The sequence below is a fragment of the Hydractinia symbiolongicarpus genome, chromosome 1, assembly GCF_029227915.1.
Source record: "Hydractinia symbiolongicarpus strain clone_291-10 chromosome 1, HSymV2.1, whole genome shotgun sequence".
Classification (NCBI taxonomy): domain Eukaryota; kingdom Metazoa; phylum Cnidaria; class Hydrozoa; order Anthoathecata; family Hydractiniidae; genus Hydractinia; species Hydractinia symbiolongicarpus.
Window position 1 is genome coordinate 4,987,599 of NC_079875.1, and position 16,718 is coordinate 5,004,316.

At 37.0% G+C, this 16,718-nt stretch overlaps 1 protein-coding gene across 3 annotated transcripts; it reads left to right on the forward strand.

Annotated features, from left to right (window-relative positions):
• The first annotated feature begins 952 nt into the window (after nt 1–952).
• On the forward strand, nt 953–16,238 carry LOC130632825 (proteasome assembly chaperone 2-like). 3 transcript variants are annotated; one of them, XM_057444504.1, is made up of 9 exons: nt 10,873–11,014; nt 11,186–11,254; nt 12,772–12,931; nt 13,013–13,065; nt 13,320–13,438; nt 13,688–13,788; nt 14,328–14,379; nt 15,649–15,776; nt 15,956–16,238. In XM_057444504.1, the coding sequence occupies exons 1-9, from the start codon at nt 11,012–11,014 to the stop codon at nt 16,018–16,020; spliced, it is 750 nt and encodes a 249-aa protein (XP_057300487.1). In that variant the 5' UTR covers nt 10,873–11,011; the 3' UTR covers nt 16,021–16,238. The 3 variants fall into 3 exon arrangements, with proteins under 3 accessions (XP_057300486.1, XP_057300487.1, XP_057300488.1); XM_057444503.1 differs by lacking the exons at nt 10,873–11,014; nt 11,186–11,254 and adding an exon at nt 953–1,071; XM_057444505.1 differs by lacking the exon at nt 11,186–11,254.
• Nucleotides 16,239–16,718: the final 480 nt, after the last annotated feature.

The following is a 16,718-nucleotide window of genomic DNA, read 5'->3' on the forward strand; positions in this document are numbered from 1 at the left end:
GTACATGCGATTGTTCCATTCGGAGTGTGCAGCTATACGGAGTACGGCTCCGTATAGGCATGCGTATACGGAGTATAACTTCGTATAGATAGCGACATGTTTACTCCGTATAGACGGAAACTAGTCGTTAGCCCATCCACGGGTTCGCCCGTCGCAGCTAAGCTGCCATTTTGCGTGACAGACAGAGGGATGGACGGACGGACGGACGGACAGGACAGACGTATACTGGCATTATAATATAGATATTTAAATATCTCAAAGTCGCGAGCGGCGCAGACAGCTTTTTTGAGTAATGCGAGACTGGTTTGGCTAGACATTAGCGAATGCAGCATGAGCATCGAAGTCTAAACTAAGCATTTTTATTAAAAATTTACTCTGAGCTATTCCAGTTTAGAAAATCGTGCCTAAAACAAGCAAATAATTTGTGTAAGAAGAAAAAAGTCTAAAATATGAGACAAACATGCAGAGTACTAATTACCGTAGATACACTCAGTATAGTAAGCATGTCACACTCCGTATAGCATACTTCGTATATGAAGCATGTCACAGTCCGTATGGCATACTCCGTATAGAATACTCCGTATGGAATACTCCTTATAGCAATTTCTGCATACTCCCCATAGTGAATTCTGCATAACATACTCTCGGTATCTCACAGTCTATATGCCATAATCCTTTTTTTGCAATCAAACTAATGTTCCCACACTCCGTATAACTGCAATATACCTCGTATGGTTACGATGGATAAAAAGTAGGAAAATGACGTGCTTGTCTTTTTAACTTGTTCTATATGGCGATTATTTTTTATTTCTTTTCGGAAATAGTTTTAAACAGTCATATATTGCAATATTTCCACTTTAAAGAACATTCGTTGGCAGACTCCGTATAACTAAACCAAACTCCGTATAGCAGCTATACGGAGTATTACTCCGTATAGAAACCGCACTCCGTGCGTCACACGATGATGTTGTGTTCTTTTAAATCGGCATGGAAGCCATCGAAAGTGAAAGTTTCAAATTTACAAATCCTGTGATTTCCAAGAAGAAATGGACAGGATATACTCTTTTAATTGTAAGAAATAATGTGCTTGGTACAAGGTTTATAATATTTTTTTACTGCAATAAAAACTATCATTGCAATAGATTTTTTCGTGTTTAAGCTAGCCTAGAATGGCGCCGTAGATTAGTGGTTATAGCTCTCGTACTCTGTGCGGGAGACCGGGGTTCGATTCCTCTTGACGGCGATTCAACATGGGCGAGTGAATGTTACCATAGCCCCGGGTTAACTCAAGCCATGTGAGGGAAATTGGGAAGATGGCACATTGTGTGGGCCGTTGGATGTTGCTGGGAGTTGTCTAGTAGAGCGCGGGCCCTAACTGGGTCTGCGTCGCTCAAAATGAGCATTAAATACACTAGGACTCTCCATCTAAGCCATGGCCCCTCCTGGAAATAATAGACAGGGTATATCCCTCGATATTTGTGAGGCTAGCCATGTAAAATATGCACATCTATCTATCTATCTATCCTCCTCTAGAGTAGCTATCATCATCATCATTCATCATTCTCGGCTTAACGTCCGTTTTCCATGCTAGCATGGGTTGGACGGGGTATATTAATGACCCTCTTCCAATCTGATCTAGACTGTGTTAGATCTAAACTCAACTTCCTCTCTATCAAGTCTGTCCTTATAACCTCCTGCCAAGTCTTTCTCGGTCTGCCTCTGGGCTTTGCCCCAGGAACTATCAAGTCTCTACACTTTCTTACCCAATTATCTTCCTCCATTCTTTCCAAGTGCCCCAGCCAATTCAATCTTCTTATCTGGATAACATCTTTAATTCTACGGAGACTTAGCCTGCTTCTTAGCTCATCTGAACTCTTTCTGTCTCTCAGACTGGCATTACACATCCACCTAACCATTCTCATATCATTCCTTTCTAAACGGTCAAGATCTTCCTGCTTCACTGCCCATGTCTCTCACTACCGTACAACATAACACTTCTTACACAGGCCTCATACAACCTACCTTTTACCTCAATTGACAGGACTCTGCTAGTCAATAAAGGAAGTAACTCTCTAAACTTTTTCCAAGCAGAACCTATCCTGCAAGTAACACTTCTTCCAACACCCCCTTCACTGCCCAACATATCACCTAAGTAACAGAAGTTCTTAACTATCTCTAACGAGCCACTGTTGTACATCATTAAAGCTGGAAATACTTCATTCTCTATAATCTCACCTTTGCAACGCTTGCATATGTGAGATATATTAGTTGTAAAACCTTGTTCCTCTTTCTTGTAGCTGGATACCATTTTGTTTTGGGTTAAGTCTACACCAGTTGAGTCTGGTACCCAGCTTTCCCCAGTTCCTATCAAGTGCATTTTAGTATACTGTGCCTAATTGAGCTCACATCAGGGAGGCTAGGCCCAAGTAAGGAAACCTATAAGTAGAGGCACAGTAGGCAGTGCAGGTGGGTTGGTTGTAACAAAAAAATGTGTGCTAAGAAAGTATAGATGACAAGAAAGTAGTCTTTTATATGGACACACCCTCTAACATTTGGTGCCCTGTGTGAGGATTAAGAAGAAGAGGGTGTCGACAGAACAGAAAATTACTAAGTGATGGCTGGATTGGCTTGATGTAGGATGGCTGTTGCTCCACAGGAATTCGTAACATTTGAAGATGCTGTGCAAATTGAGGATGGAGAAGAAAAAATGGTATCAGAAGTATTTGGAATGCTGTCTGTTTTGGAGGAAAAAGACCTTGAGTCAGTTATGATAAGACTGGGATTGGATAGAAGAAAACAAGGTAAAACATTCTATTTACGAACTATCCTCAGATATCTAAACTCGGAAACGGTAGAAAATTTGAATGACCACGGAATGAGCCTGTTTGAAGATTTGCATGAGTCTATCAGCCGTATTCTAAAACCAGTCAGACTAAGTAGGGAAACCTTCTCAAGTGGCCACATGGACACAACTAAAGGTGTGCCACAGGATCCCTTTCGTACCTTTACTCTCAAAAGTTCGACTCCTAGTCATGGTGCCACCCTGGAGAAATCGTTGTATAATCCACACAATCCTTTTTCACCCCCAAGGAACAATTATCCATGTGATACCTTGATTCAACCTGATGATGTTTTCAAACCATTAGAGCACCCATCTAAAACTTTTGTCACATCATGGAACCAGCCCCAACTTTTGTCAAATTCGAAAATCAGAGAATTCAAAATCAACGGATCAATTGGCAGTCCAGGTCAAAAGGACAAACTAACCTACCAAAGTTTGGCTTTCCAAATAAAAAATGGGTTAGACCAAGGATATAGTGAAAGGGATATCCTGGCAGCCGTGATAAAATCGATCAACCCAGATAACCCATTGAGATCCTACCTAGAGTCGAGGTCCGGGTTGGGAATAAAACCACTACTTAAAATACTCAGAAGCCATTTTCTCGAAAAAAACGCAACTACACTCTTTACCGAAATGACAAATGCTTGCCAAACTATTACAGAAACACCCCAAGAGTTTGCAATCAGACTTCTCAGTTTACGACAAAAAATCATTCTTGTGTCTCAGGAGGAAGATTGCCCCTATGATGAGCAGTTAGTGGAAAAAAAATTCTTACATGCTTTTATTTCTGGATTACGGTCTGACAACGTAAGGATTCAAATGAAGGCTTTTCTCAAAGAACCTGCCCTAATTCAAATTGAAAACTTTGTTTCGGATGAAGATATTCTACAAAAATTGAATCAAGTTGTTTCAGATGAAACCGAGCATATTAATAAGCTAAAACCATATAATAAAACTGTGAAAATTAATGAGATTGCTGGGGAACAACGAAACCCTACCTTAAATAATTTGAGTTTGCAAAAGGAAATTGAGGAGATAAAAACCCAACTGAGAGATTCTCAAGAAAGTGGCAACCAAATTCAAATCAGTATAGGCCCAAAGCCTCTCGCTCCGCACGATGTAAGGAATGCATGCAGCGTAATTCGCACGGCCCCTGTCATCATTGTTTTTGTTGTGGGTCTCTGGACCACCGCCAATCTGAGTGTGATCTTTTTCAAAAAAACTGACAAGTGCTCCCGAGAGGCAAGGAGTGCTTCAAAAAAAGCCCTCTCCTGTAAATAGAAAATGTCGGATATGTAATGTACATAGTTTAAAATTGTATCGTTGTTCCAAATGCAAATCTAATGTTTTTTATTGTTCGCGAAAATGCCAAAAGAAGGATACTTCTCATAAAAACATTTGTTCCGCAATCGAGGATTTTACTAATTTGGAGCGCGATAAAAAGTTTAAAAACTTTACAGTTGCTGATAACCAGACATTGCCGTCAAAGTTTAATTCGAGACTAATAAAGCTTATTGGACGCAAACCGATCATAAACTGCCGGTTAAATGACCGGACATGCGAAGCATTGTGGGACACCGGGTCTATGATTAGTTTGGTTGACCGCATCTGGCTTTCCACGCATGCCCCTGGCATAGAGCCAACACCGATTTCTGAATTCGCCGATGTGGAACAAAAAAACTTATCGCTCAAAGCCGCGAACAACACTGAAGTTGCTATTTGTGGGGTCGCGCCATTGTCGTTTCGCGTTTCAGACGCTATTGTATTTACTGTACCATTTCTCGTGACCCCGGGACCAATAGAACAACCCGTAATCGGATTTAACATAATTGAACATATCGTTTTAAATTTTCCAGAGTTAGATGTATCATCTCTACTGACAGATGTTCTACCGAGCTTGAATGAATGCAATGTACAGTCAATGATTAAGATTATCCAGGACAACAAGGATTCAGAAGACTTTTTGGAAAACGTCAAAGTTAGGAATCGCACGGTAATTCCTGCTAGGCATCGGATTGCAGTGTTATGCAAAACTCGTCTTATGGTGGATGAAAAGGAAAGAAGTGTTTTGTTAGAGCCCATGGAAAACGGTGACTTTGACGAAGAAATAAAGATTCGAGAAACACTGTTGAGACTAAAACGTGGAAAATCGCCAATTGTGTCAATCTACATCGAAAACCCAACTAGTCGAGACATCATTCTTCGAAAGGGCACCGTTATTGGTACCATAAAGTCCTTTTCGGCAGCTATACCACTACCACCCGATCAAAAGACCCCTGGGACGACGACTAAAATCAAAACCCATTCTGTATTAACTAAGACTTCCGATAATTGGCTCCCAGACGTGGATCTATCGCATCTGCCGCAGGCCCAAAAGGATCGCGTAGAAGCAATGTTACGTGAAGTAAACACAGTATTTTCGAGATCGGAAAGCGATATTGGGAGAATCGATGATTTTAAATTGAACATAAGACTGAAGGATGAGACCCCTGTAAGTAAACCATATCGATCGAGAAGTTTGCGCCTCTGCATTGATTATCGCGATCTAAACAGAAAAACTATTCCTGATAAGCAACCCATTCCCCGCGTACAGGATATCTTGGACGGTTTGGGCGGGCAATCGTGGTTTACAACACTGGACATGGCGAAAGCCTACCACCAAGGATTCATCGACGAATCTTCGCGCCACTTGACCGCTTTTGCGACCCCTTGGGCATTATATGAATGGTTGAGAATGCCTTTTGGCTTAACAAATGCGCCGCCTGTATTTCAGAGATATATGAACGAATGTTTATCTGGGCTCCGTGACCTAATTTGTTCAGTCTATTTAGATGACATCTTGTGCTATGGAAAAACATTTGAAGAACACTTGAAAAATGTCAAGACTGTATTGTTACGACTGCAAGAAAAAGGTATCAAGATTAAAGCTTCAAAGTGTAATTTCTTTCAGCGTAAAGTGAAATATCTTGGGCGCATTATCAGTGAGGAGGGATATCACGCAGACCCTGAGATGGTAAGAGATATAGATCATTTCAGAAAACCGCCTACCACTATCAGTGAGCTTAGAAGTCTGTTAGGCTTTTTAGGCTACTACAGGACATTTGTACGAGATTTTTCCAAGTTAATGAAGCCGATTTATGATCTATTGAAAGGACATGGACAGACAAAGAATTCGAAGTTAAAAATCAATTGGTTAGAATCACATCAAAAAATCTTGGATGAGATCATTCAAAAATTGCAGTCACCTGAAGTAATAGCCTTTCCAGATTATAATAAACCCTTCATTGTACATTGTGATGCTTCGCAAAAAGGACTGGGAGCTGTATTATACCAAAATCAAGGAGGCAAACTAAAGGTCATCAGTTACGCCTCTCGAACGCTAACGAACGCAGAACAAAACTATCATCTTCATAGCGGTAAACTCGAGTTTCTAGCCTTGAAGTGGTCCATAACCGAAAGATTCGCTGACTACTTGGGATATGGCCCACCCTTTGAAATATTCACAGACAACAACCCCCTAACATACATCATGACCACTGCAAAATTAAATGCAACAGGTTTGAGATGGGTGGCAGATCTTTCAAATTATCAATTTACAATAAGGTATAGACCAGGCAAATTACAACAAGACTGTGACTACCTTTCACGAAATCCTTCACAGATATCCAATCTCATTCATGCATGCACAAAATCTATTCACTCAGGACGAAATTGCTTCTATGATTTCAGCAGCAAAAGATCATCATAAATTACTGGAGATGGGAGAACAGGCTCTGGTGGAGATCAATTATCTTGGTATACATTCCTCGGTAATCGATGAAAAGGATTTGATTGCTGAACAACGACTGGATCCTGTAATTCGACCTGTTTTTGAAGCAGTGCTGTCTGGCGTAAAACCGTCTAGAAATCAAAAGCATCATCATAAAACAAAGATACTGCTGAGACAATTCGATAAATTAGACATCAAAAACAACATCCTTATTCGAAATAGCAATAAATACGGAAATCAAATTGTCTTACCGAAAAAGTTTCATGCCATCGTGTATGAAGAGCTTCACGGAAAAATGGGGCATCTTGGAGTGGAAAAAGTGGTTGAATTAGCTCGGCAACGCTTTTACTGGCCCAGACTGGAACGTGACATCACATTCTTCATTCGAAATCGTTGTCGTTGCCTGAAAGACAAAAAACCAAACCGAGAGGACAAAGCACCTTTAGTTCCTATCCAGTCGACACGACCGTTTGAGATTGTATCGCTAGACTATCTACACTTGGACAAATGCAAAGGGGGTTTTGAATATGTTTTGGTAGTGTGTGATCACTTTACACGCTTTACTCAGGCATATGCTACAAAAAACAAGTCTGGACGCAGTGCTGCAGAAAAAATCTTTAATGACCTGATAATGAAGTATGGATTTCCAACAAGACTTCATCACGACAGAGGAAAAGAATTTAACAACACGCTATTTAAGAGATTGAACGAGCTGTCTGGGATCAAGTCATCAAAAACAACCCCATATCATCCTATGGGTGATGGAATGGTGGAAAGGATGAATAGGACATTCATAAACATGCTAAAGACTCTACCATCAAAGTTCAAAAACAATTGGAAGCAAGAACTACCAAAATTAGCTTTTGCCTATAATAGCACTATATCAAAGTCTACTGGGTACTCACCGTTCTATTTAATGTTCGGACGTCATTCAAGACTACCAATTGATTCAATGTTCGGCTTAGATAACATCCAGAAAGGTAAAACTCATGCAGCCTTCGTGCAAGAGTGGAAAGAATCCCTGGCTGCAGCAACAAAAATTGCTTCAAAGAGTGCTATGGACGGAAAACATCAATACGACAAGAAAGTTCGAGGTTTGGAGTTGAAAGAAGGAGACAGAGTCCTGGTGCGAAATCTAAGTGAGCGAAGCGGCACTGGTAAACTTCGTTCCCATTGGGAAGCAGATGTACATGTGGTTCTACGAAAAGTAGAGGACCTACCTGTGTACGTAATCAGGAGAGAAAGTGGTAAGGGAGAGCCCAGATCCTTGCATCGTAACCTAATGTTAAAATGTGATTTCTTACCATTAGAGTTAACAGAGAACCTGAGTAGAACACCAAAGACTGCTGATCCAGAGATCGATGAAGAAATTGACTTTCATATCAGAGCTGAAGACCGTCAAGAAATTGCCAACTTAGACAACACTGCTCTTGTTGAAGGGGAGAGTAGTGCAGATGACACAAATTGTGCAGATGTTGCTGATGTGGATGTTCCTGTTGAAGAGGATGATGACTCCATTGACAGGGATGCTGATGGTCCTGCTTTAAGTATTGCAGATGATGTTGATGATGTAAATCCTGAGGTCCCTGAGACTTCTGACCTCCCCAAGGATCCAGATGCAGACAATGATGCAGCAGATGAAACTATCCCATATCAGGTTGATGAAGTTTGTATGAGTGGAGAAAAGTCTACAAAACCTGAGGACACAACAGCACAACACAAACAAAATGAAATCCGAAGTTCAGGTCGAAATCGAAGACCTCCTCGGCGATTGACTTATGATTAAACGTATGTATGTATTACTGTATATAATGTTGTGTTGCAATCTATATGCTTAGAAGACTGCAAAAAGTTCTGCATGGGACACGATAAACAAGAAATGCTGATGTATAGAAGCAAAGTAAAAACATGATGAACAACGAAAAAGACATGAAGAGGCATAAGAAGCATCAGGAAGAATCAATCCGTAGTTTGGGTGGAAGATTATGTTGTGGTGCTTAAAGCTAGCTGGGGAGGCTAAGTATCAATTAAATTATGAAATTTGTATGGCAAAGAAGTGCCCTGCACTGGATATGGCAGGCTGATCACTTGTCAACAAACATCCAACTGTTGCAGATGTTGCTGAAATTCATTTTGAAATTATTGTTCAGCACAATTTCTAATGATTTTTTTCTTATCTACATAAAAGATTCTCCTCCTCGAAAAAGAAAATCGACGATTTCAAAGTTCGACGAGCCTACGAGTGGCCACGATTCCATCAACAAGACAAAATGCAACAAGCAAGAAGTCCATGTCAAGCAACGACTAACTCGAACCCTACTACGAAGTAATAAATTACACGTAAAAAGGCTGACTTCTAACTAAGCAATATGTTATATGAAGCAACAACGAAAAAGTGATAACTGAGAACGAATTCTCAAGATATACTTTGTTCCGACAAAACGTACAGAACCTTTTTAAAAAAGCAGGGGCGAGTGTGAGATATATTAGTTGTAAAACCTTGTTCCTCTTTCTTGTAGCTGGATACCATTTTGTTTTGGGTTAAGTCTACACCAGTTGAGTCTGGTACCCAGCTTTCCCCAGTTCCTATCAAGTGCATTTTAGTATACTGTGCCTAATTGAGCTCACATCAGGGAGGCTAGGCCCAAGTAAGGAAACCTATAAGTAGAGGCACAGTAGGCAGTGCAGGTGGGTTGGTTGTAACAAAAAAATGTGTGCTAAGAAAGTATAGATGACAAGAAAGTAGTCTTTTATATGGACACACCCTCTAACACATACAAACTGTATGTCAGCTCTTAACCTTCCACTAATACTACTGCACTTCTTATGTACCCAATGCTGCAAGTCTGACAAAAAATTGAGTTACTACCAACCCCTTTCCTGCAAACTCCACAAGGCCACTTTCCAACTACAAGGTCACACTTGGCTGCAATGCTACTTATCATGACTTTAGACTTTGCTGTGTTTACCTTCAGCCCTTTCTCTTCTAGTCCTTTTTTCCACTTCTCAAACTTTTCAACTAATTCTTCCATCGACTCTGCTATGAGAACCAAATCATCTGCATACAATAACTCCCATGAACAACCTGTTCTGAACTCCATCGACAGCGCTTCTAAGACTAGAATAAACAACAAAGGACTAAGTACAGAACCCTGATGTACACCAACATTTACACTAAATTCATCACTAAGTGAATCGTTAATCCTGACACGACTTCTAGCATTGCTGTACATAGACTGAACCATCGTAACTAGCCACTCATCCACACCTAATTTTCTCATAGCCCACCAAATAACTTTACGTGGCACTCTATCAAAAGCTTTCTCTAAATCTACAAAGGCAAATAGAGATTCTTTCTCTTTCCTAAATACTTTTCCTGAAGCTAGATAGCTAGCATATTTTACATGATGATGTCCAGCCTCATAATTTTCAAGGGGTATATCCTGTCTATTATTAATGCTTATTTCCAGCTACGCATACCCAATTAAGGTCCGTGCTCTGCTGGACAACTCCCTGCAACATCCAACTGCCTGCCACTGTCATCTTCCCAATTTTCTGCACATGATGCGATGGCTTGAGTGTACCCGGGATGGTAACATTCACTTGCCCATATTTAATCAATGCTAAGGGAAAATAGAAACTCTGATCTCTTGCAGAAAGTTGGAGAGTTATAACCACTGTGCTGTGGCGCCAATGTTATAAAACTTTGTTACGCACATGCAAATGGTCACATCATTTTTACAACGAATAACTTCAATCTTTACTATATATATACTTTTTTCTTAATATTCTTAAGGAACTTAAACTTTGATTTATTGCCTAACTTATTTTTCACAAATATATAAGCAAAAGAATGTTTTTTAAACATGAGCTAAATAAAAGCACCAGTTATTTGACATTTTTTAATGACGTCGAAATTTTGGTGATGGAATAGTTTTATCATCAGTGGCATAAATAAGCAAACTAAAAATATATTCCATTTGAAAAAGAATTTAGAACTGTTACAACACTTTGGTTTATTTTCAATGTCAATCCAAAATCATAACACACGGTAACGTATAATTTATGCGTTTGCATGTTTTAATCTCCAAAAAAAGCCAAAACATTTTATTTAAATTTACTTTTTCTTATCACATGACCATGCAGTTTTGATAATGCTTTATTCATAATGGCGAATTTGCTGACTTAATTCTACTTATGATTTATGCAGACTGAAAATATGTCAAACAGGTGTGGGATAAAAACACTGTTCTGTTTTCAGCTTTTTAAAATATATAAGATTTTTAATGTTAATGCTCTTGATTAAGATTAGTGAGGAGATAATAATACTAACTATTTAGAACCACCTTGTTTGTCTTGCAGCCAATAGAAGTTTACTGAAAGTAACGATCACACTCCACATGGTATGCAAGGGATTAATTCGTCAATCTTTGTGCAATACGAGATAGGGTTATTCCTACCATGGGGAAAGCAATTTGTTTTAATTTTTCTTACTATGCACCACATTTATTGCTTACAATATCTTACAGTGATAGTTTTCACCTATACATGTTATGCGTAGCAGAATTTTATAGGCATGGAAGATTTTATATCATATCAAAAAGGCAAAAATTCCGAAGGACGAGGGTGCCAAACCAAATATGGTAAAGGAAAATTGCTAACTATTAAAATCAAATACTAATAAATGTCCTACTTGTCAACCTCATCACCTAGGCTGTTTTTGACAAGAATATTAATATTGCTAATTTCAAAAGTGAAAAAGAGCGATGAGAAAGAGGCCAATGACTAAAAACAGCAAAGTGCATATAAAAAAGCTTATAAGAAAGATATAAATGATTCTATCATACATTATTTCCGATTTAGGATTTTTGGCCACAATGTTCTTAAAAGTAAGTTTATATACTCTTTTTTACGAGAACCAGTAAAATTTGTTTTGTGGCTGACTGTTCTTCTTTCAAAGCATTTTTCAGCCAAATAATAAAAACATAACATCCAGTCTCATTCGGACATGTTGTCTCTTCTTTCATCTATACGTTTCATATTAACATGAATCAGGGACTATCGAAAATAATTGCACCACCCTTTCTGGTCGACTTTTAACTAAAAAGTGAGGCATGGAGATTTTTTGCCAGAAATGCTACTAATCCAATCAAAATGGAGCTTTTATAAATAAACCAGTCAATAATATCTTTGGGACTTTTATGCTATTTGTTGTTGGTATGAAATGATGCAAACTGGTCATAAGGTCAAACATCAAATGAAATTAGCAAAAAATTAAGGGGAAGATGATATTGAAAGATTTTTAAGGCCATAAGAGAAAATTTATCAACACAAAGGAGTCTTTTCATTTTATTTAATCTTAACAATCACAATGTGTATAAAATAAATTGCATTTGCCTTATTTTATTTTTCATATTTATTATGTAAACTACAAATGGATAACACAGTCATTTTGTTACTTTAATCTTCTTCTAAGTATCCAACAGTGGCTCGTTAGAGATAGTTGAGAACTTCTATTACTTAGGTGGTGTTGGAAGAAGTGTTACTTGCAGGATAGTTTCTGCTTTGAATAACTTCAGAGAGTTACTTCCTTTGTTGACTAGCAGAGTCTTGTCAATTGAGTTAAAAGGTAGGTTGTATGAGGCCTGTGTAAGAAGCGTTATGTTGTACGGTAGTGAGGGGCAATAAAGCAGGAAGATCTTGACCGTTTAGAAAGGAATGATATGAGAATGGTTAGGTGGATGTGTAACGCCAGTCTGAGAGACAGAAAGAGTTCAGATGAACTAAGAAGCAGGCTAAGTATCCGTAGAATTAAAGATGTTATCCAAATAAGAAGATTAAGTTGGCTGGCATAATTGGGTAATAAAGTGTAGAGACTTGATAGTTTCTGGGGCAAAGCCCATAGGCAGACCGAGAAAGACTTGGCAGGAGGTTATAAGGACAGACTTGATACAGAGGAAGGTGAGTTTAGATCTAACACAGTCTAGATCAAATTGGAAGAGGGTCATTATTATACCCCGTCCAACCCGTGCTAGGATGTAAAACGGATGTTAAGCCGAGAATGATGATGAATGATGATAAGTCTGTTATGCCCAATGCAATTCATTAAATTTACATTTATTTTATCATACATCACAATGAATTGAATAATATTTTTTAGTCTGGGGTATCTGTTGGTAATGTTGGGCAGTTGGCTGTTGACCTTTTTCTTGCAAATCTTGGTGATAATGTACAAAAGATCAGTGCTATATATGACGAAGCAGTTCTACCAGTAGTGGGAAAAGATCAGTTTAATCAAGGAACTTGCACAAGCTTAGAGTGTAAGCATATATATGTTACAAGTATTTGAGTTGCCTAATGCATATAAAATCAAATGTAGCTTCATCTTGTTATCCATTTAGTATTTAAAGGTAATAAGATCATTCTTCTGCAACAAAGATCTCCATTTGCTAAGGTATACCTTAAAACATATTGATTAGATTATTTTGTTATTTTTGCAGATTTTGTGAATTGATCCTAAGAGCTATAGTAACTTTGCCTCACTGCTTTGCTTAGTTCATATTTTATAGTATAATATTTCAAATGTTTGTTAATTGGGCCATGATAAGACTTTTTTTTAAAATGTAGAATTTTTTTCAGGGATATGTACGAAGCCTCTAAGCAGATAAATATTAAAAAACGTAAAATAATATTTTCTTCTACATTTAGGGCAGAATTCCTTCATTCCGAAGAAAGTTAGTAAAATGGATTAAAGACTGTGAATTCAGTGATGTTTTTATGTTATCCAGTGTTAGTTCTCATGTAAGGAAAGATAAAGATATTGCCGGGTAATAGATTTTTTATGTATTTGATGAATTTCAACATGATATAAGTGATACTTTACTGCAACTGAGGTGTCTTTCTTGTTAACTCCCTATAGTTGACATTTGGGGTTACAATCTTAATTTTTACTCTGATAAGGCTAATTTTTATTGTTAACAAAATAATCTTCCTTATGAATAATTAGGAAAAAAATTAAATCCACTTAAAACATATACAGCATTATTTTTATTTGTTATTTAATGTAACCTTTATAGCTCAACAATCCGGTATCTGACCAATTCACAGTGTGTGAAAGAGACGGCAGCCGACAAGTCATGGTTGGAGTATTGTGTCACAAAAAATAGCGACAAAGAAGGTAAATTCTGATCATGTTGTTATGAAACAAATGTTATCTAATGATGCAATAGGAACCAACCTTAATGTAACAATACGAGGCTCATTTTTTTTAAAAAAAATTAAACTTTAAGATTAAAATCTAGACATTTCATGTTTGAATAAAATAAATCTTATTACTTTGTCAATTGATCAATTGATTCCTTACTTTCTCGTGATACATTAAAGTACTGTTTACACTCACAACCTTTCTGACTCGCATTGCCAATTGTTGGGCGTCGACGCCCAACAATTGGCAATGTCTACGTTAAATTAATTACAGAGGCCTAAAATCCACACTAAATCTGGTCTGATCAAAGCGCTGCTTTTAGAAAACAGCATGTCTGCTAATTGTCATTTAAGCTTGGTTCTCACAATGGGCTAACGATGAGCTAACCATAGTGTGCATAATGTGTTAGCCGATTTCAATTTTAAAGCTGTGAGTTGATAAAAAAACCTGGAATTTAGCAATATTCTGTACGGAAAGATTTTAACTTTTGTTTTGTTGATCATATTTTATAGATGACTATCATCTTCCTGGTGCTGGCATTGTTAAATCGTTATATGAAGAGTGGTAGGATGCTAACTTTAACTTCTTTTGTTGTTAATTTTGATAGAGAAGTACACAGTGATTGCAGAAAGTTTTTAATAGGATAAAAAAATCTATCATTCACACTTTCTAATTCACATTGGTACTCGGAAATTGCCGACGCGAATGTGGACGCGATTTTCGACGCGATTGCCGACGCGAATGTCGACGCGCTGACAAAGAAGACAAGTAAATAACATATTACGTGTTGATCCACGGACTGGTATTTAGTTACCTTTCATAAATAAGATAAAGAAAACGTTCACATAGGCTGTTTTTAATTTTTTAATCGATTACCGTAGACAAATAGAGATGTTTAAAACTTAAAACATTCTAAATTATTGAAAAATGAAGCGTTTATTCTACGTTCTGTTAAAAAAACAAACTAGAACCGTACAGCTGCAAGAATGCTTGTAAATATCACAAGAAAATGTCATAAGAAAATGACATAACTATACACTGATATATATCTGATGCCTCTAAGAAGACTCCCCACCCTATAATTCAAAAAGTTTCCCAGTGAAGTGTTCATGAAATATATTTGAGATCTATTGATTTCTACGCAAATTGCTTAATTTTATCAACTTTGCGGCCTACATACATTTAAACTGGGTGGCATAAAAAAGTATATAATTTGTCAGTGTGTCTATTTCAGATGGTAACGATTGTAATTGATCATTTTGTTATATACCGTCAACGTTTTGCGCTTTCAAGGAAGCGCCTATTTGTGTGAGGCGACTGGACGCTTGTTAAATTTATTACAGCATGGTTTTCTAGAACAGGTGCTTTTTTGGAATATTTCAAAAAAAAAAGTAAAAAGTAAAAAGTGGAGATAAAAAACAAACTTTTTTGTTTGTTTCTACTTATTTATCGTATTTCAAATTCTTTCTAAAAACAACCATACGTTGTAGAAATTCAAAATATGTAAATAAAGTTTACATGTTGTCTTAACTAAAATTTCTAATAAGCGCCCGTTTCTCAAGGCGGAGGGTCGCTTATTTAAACAGGGTGACCACTTCTCATTAAATTCCTAAAATAACCTTAGAAAAAGAAAATCTCCTTAGAAGTACTTAAATATACTTAAAAAATTAAAACGTTATAAAATTATTTTCTAGACAGGACAAGCGGGATTTAAAGTGGAACGGGTAATTGAGAATTTAAATGAATCGTCATTGTTGTTCTCTTTTTATGTTTCTAAAGGCAATTTCTTTTTCATCTACGATTTATATTTTTATATATTTCTTTTTATTTTAGCAAAAGAAATAGTGTGACATTCACTGCTTTTCTTATATTTTGTAACCCTGGCAACAACATCGTTGAAGCAACACAATTGGTCATGCATGCTAATTCATATTTACAGTTATTCAAAATGGCAGATGATGGTATGTTTTTTGTCCTGAATTTTCTAATTTGTATTCTCCGTTAAGTACTGTTAATGTCAGTTAAAATCATCCCACGATGATAATTATGTTTTTTTTGTAAGTGTATGGAAATTTCATAACAGGCTTGACTATGCTTATATAATGCTTTTCTAATTTTTAAATCATTATTTTGTTTCTAGATCAACTAAAAATGCCTTTATCTTGGAAGGTCCCATTGAAGTGTGAAACTGGTTACATCTTTTAAATCAACATGGTGTCGCAGCTGTGAACACATTATGATTATATAATCTGACGTCACTTGTCAAGAAAACAATACCTCAATTGTCGAATGGAATTGTAGACCTGTTCAGACTTGTTGGCCTGTTTCTAAACTGAAAGTGGTATAAAAATGTGTACTATGTAGAAGATGTAAATCAGAAAAGAGAATATTTTAGTAGCAATGAAAAGTAAAAAAAGTAGCAATTTGTAATTTGTTTTGTCTCGCTTTAAAATACATGTTTGATAGGGTTATATATATTTTTAAGCAATTATATCAAGGTGAGATTTCACGTGGGAAATAATATGTTTGTTAGAAGAATAAAAAAATAAGAATATGAACAGGGTGGTCACACTTCCTAAAATCTTCTAACAAATAACATCTATTAAACTAATGGATGTTATCATAAAACAATTTATAGTAACTTTTTGTTGTTAGCTTCGTTTTTTGTGATTAAACACTGAGAATATGTTTATCTTGAAACAGGACCGATTAATTGTATATACATAGAACTGCAATTTCATTCTCAATGAAAAATGAAAAACTTAATTATTCAATTTCCGCGCGCTCTGCAAGAGGAAATTGTTTAATATCCAAATTCTATCCGTCCAGCATTTCTTGAAAACAATTTAAAAAAAAATACTTTCTGTCTCAGTCACTATGCTTTTCTTTTATTTCTTTTCTTT

Bases quoted from the DNA above. Each gene is read 5' to 3' on its own strand.
- LOC130632825 (XM_057444503.1), top strand. From the start codon at position 988: ATGGAAGCCATCGAAAGTGAAAGTTTCAAATTTACAAATCCTGTGATT. The intron at 13,066-13,319 runs GTATACCTTAAA...TTCTACATTTAG, and splicing joins AAAGATCTCCATTTGCTAAG to GGCAGAATTCCTTCATTCCG. The intron at 15,777-15,955 runs GTATGTTTTTTG...TTTTGTTTCTAG, and splicing joins ATTCAAAATGGCAGATGATG to ATCAACTAAAAATGCCTTTA.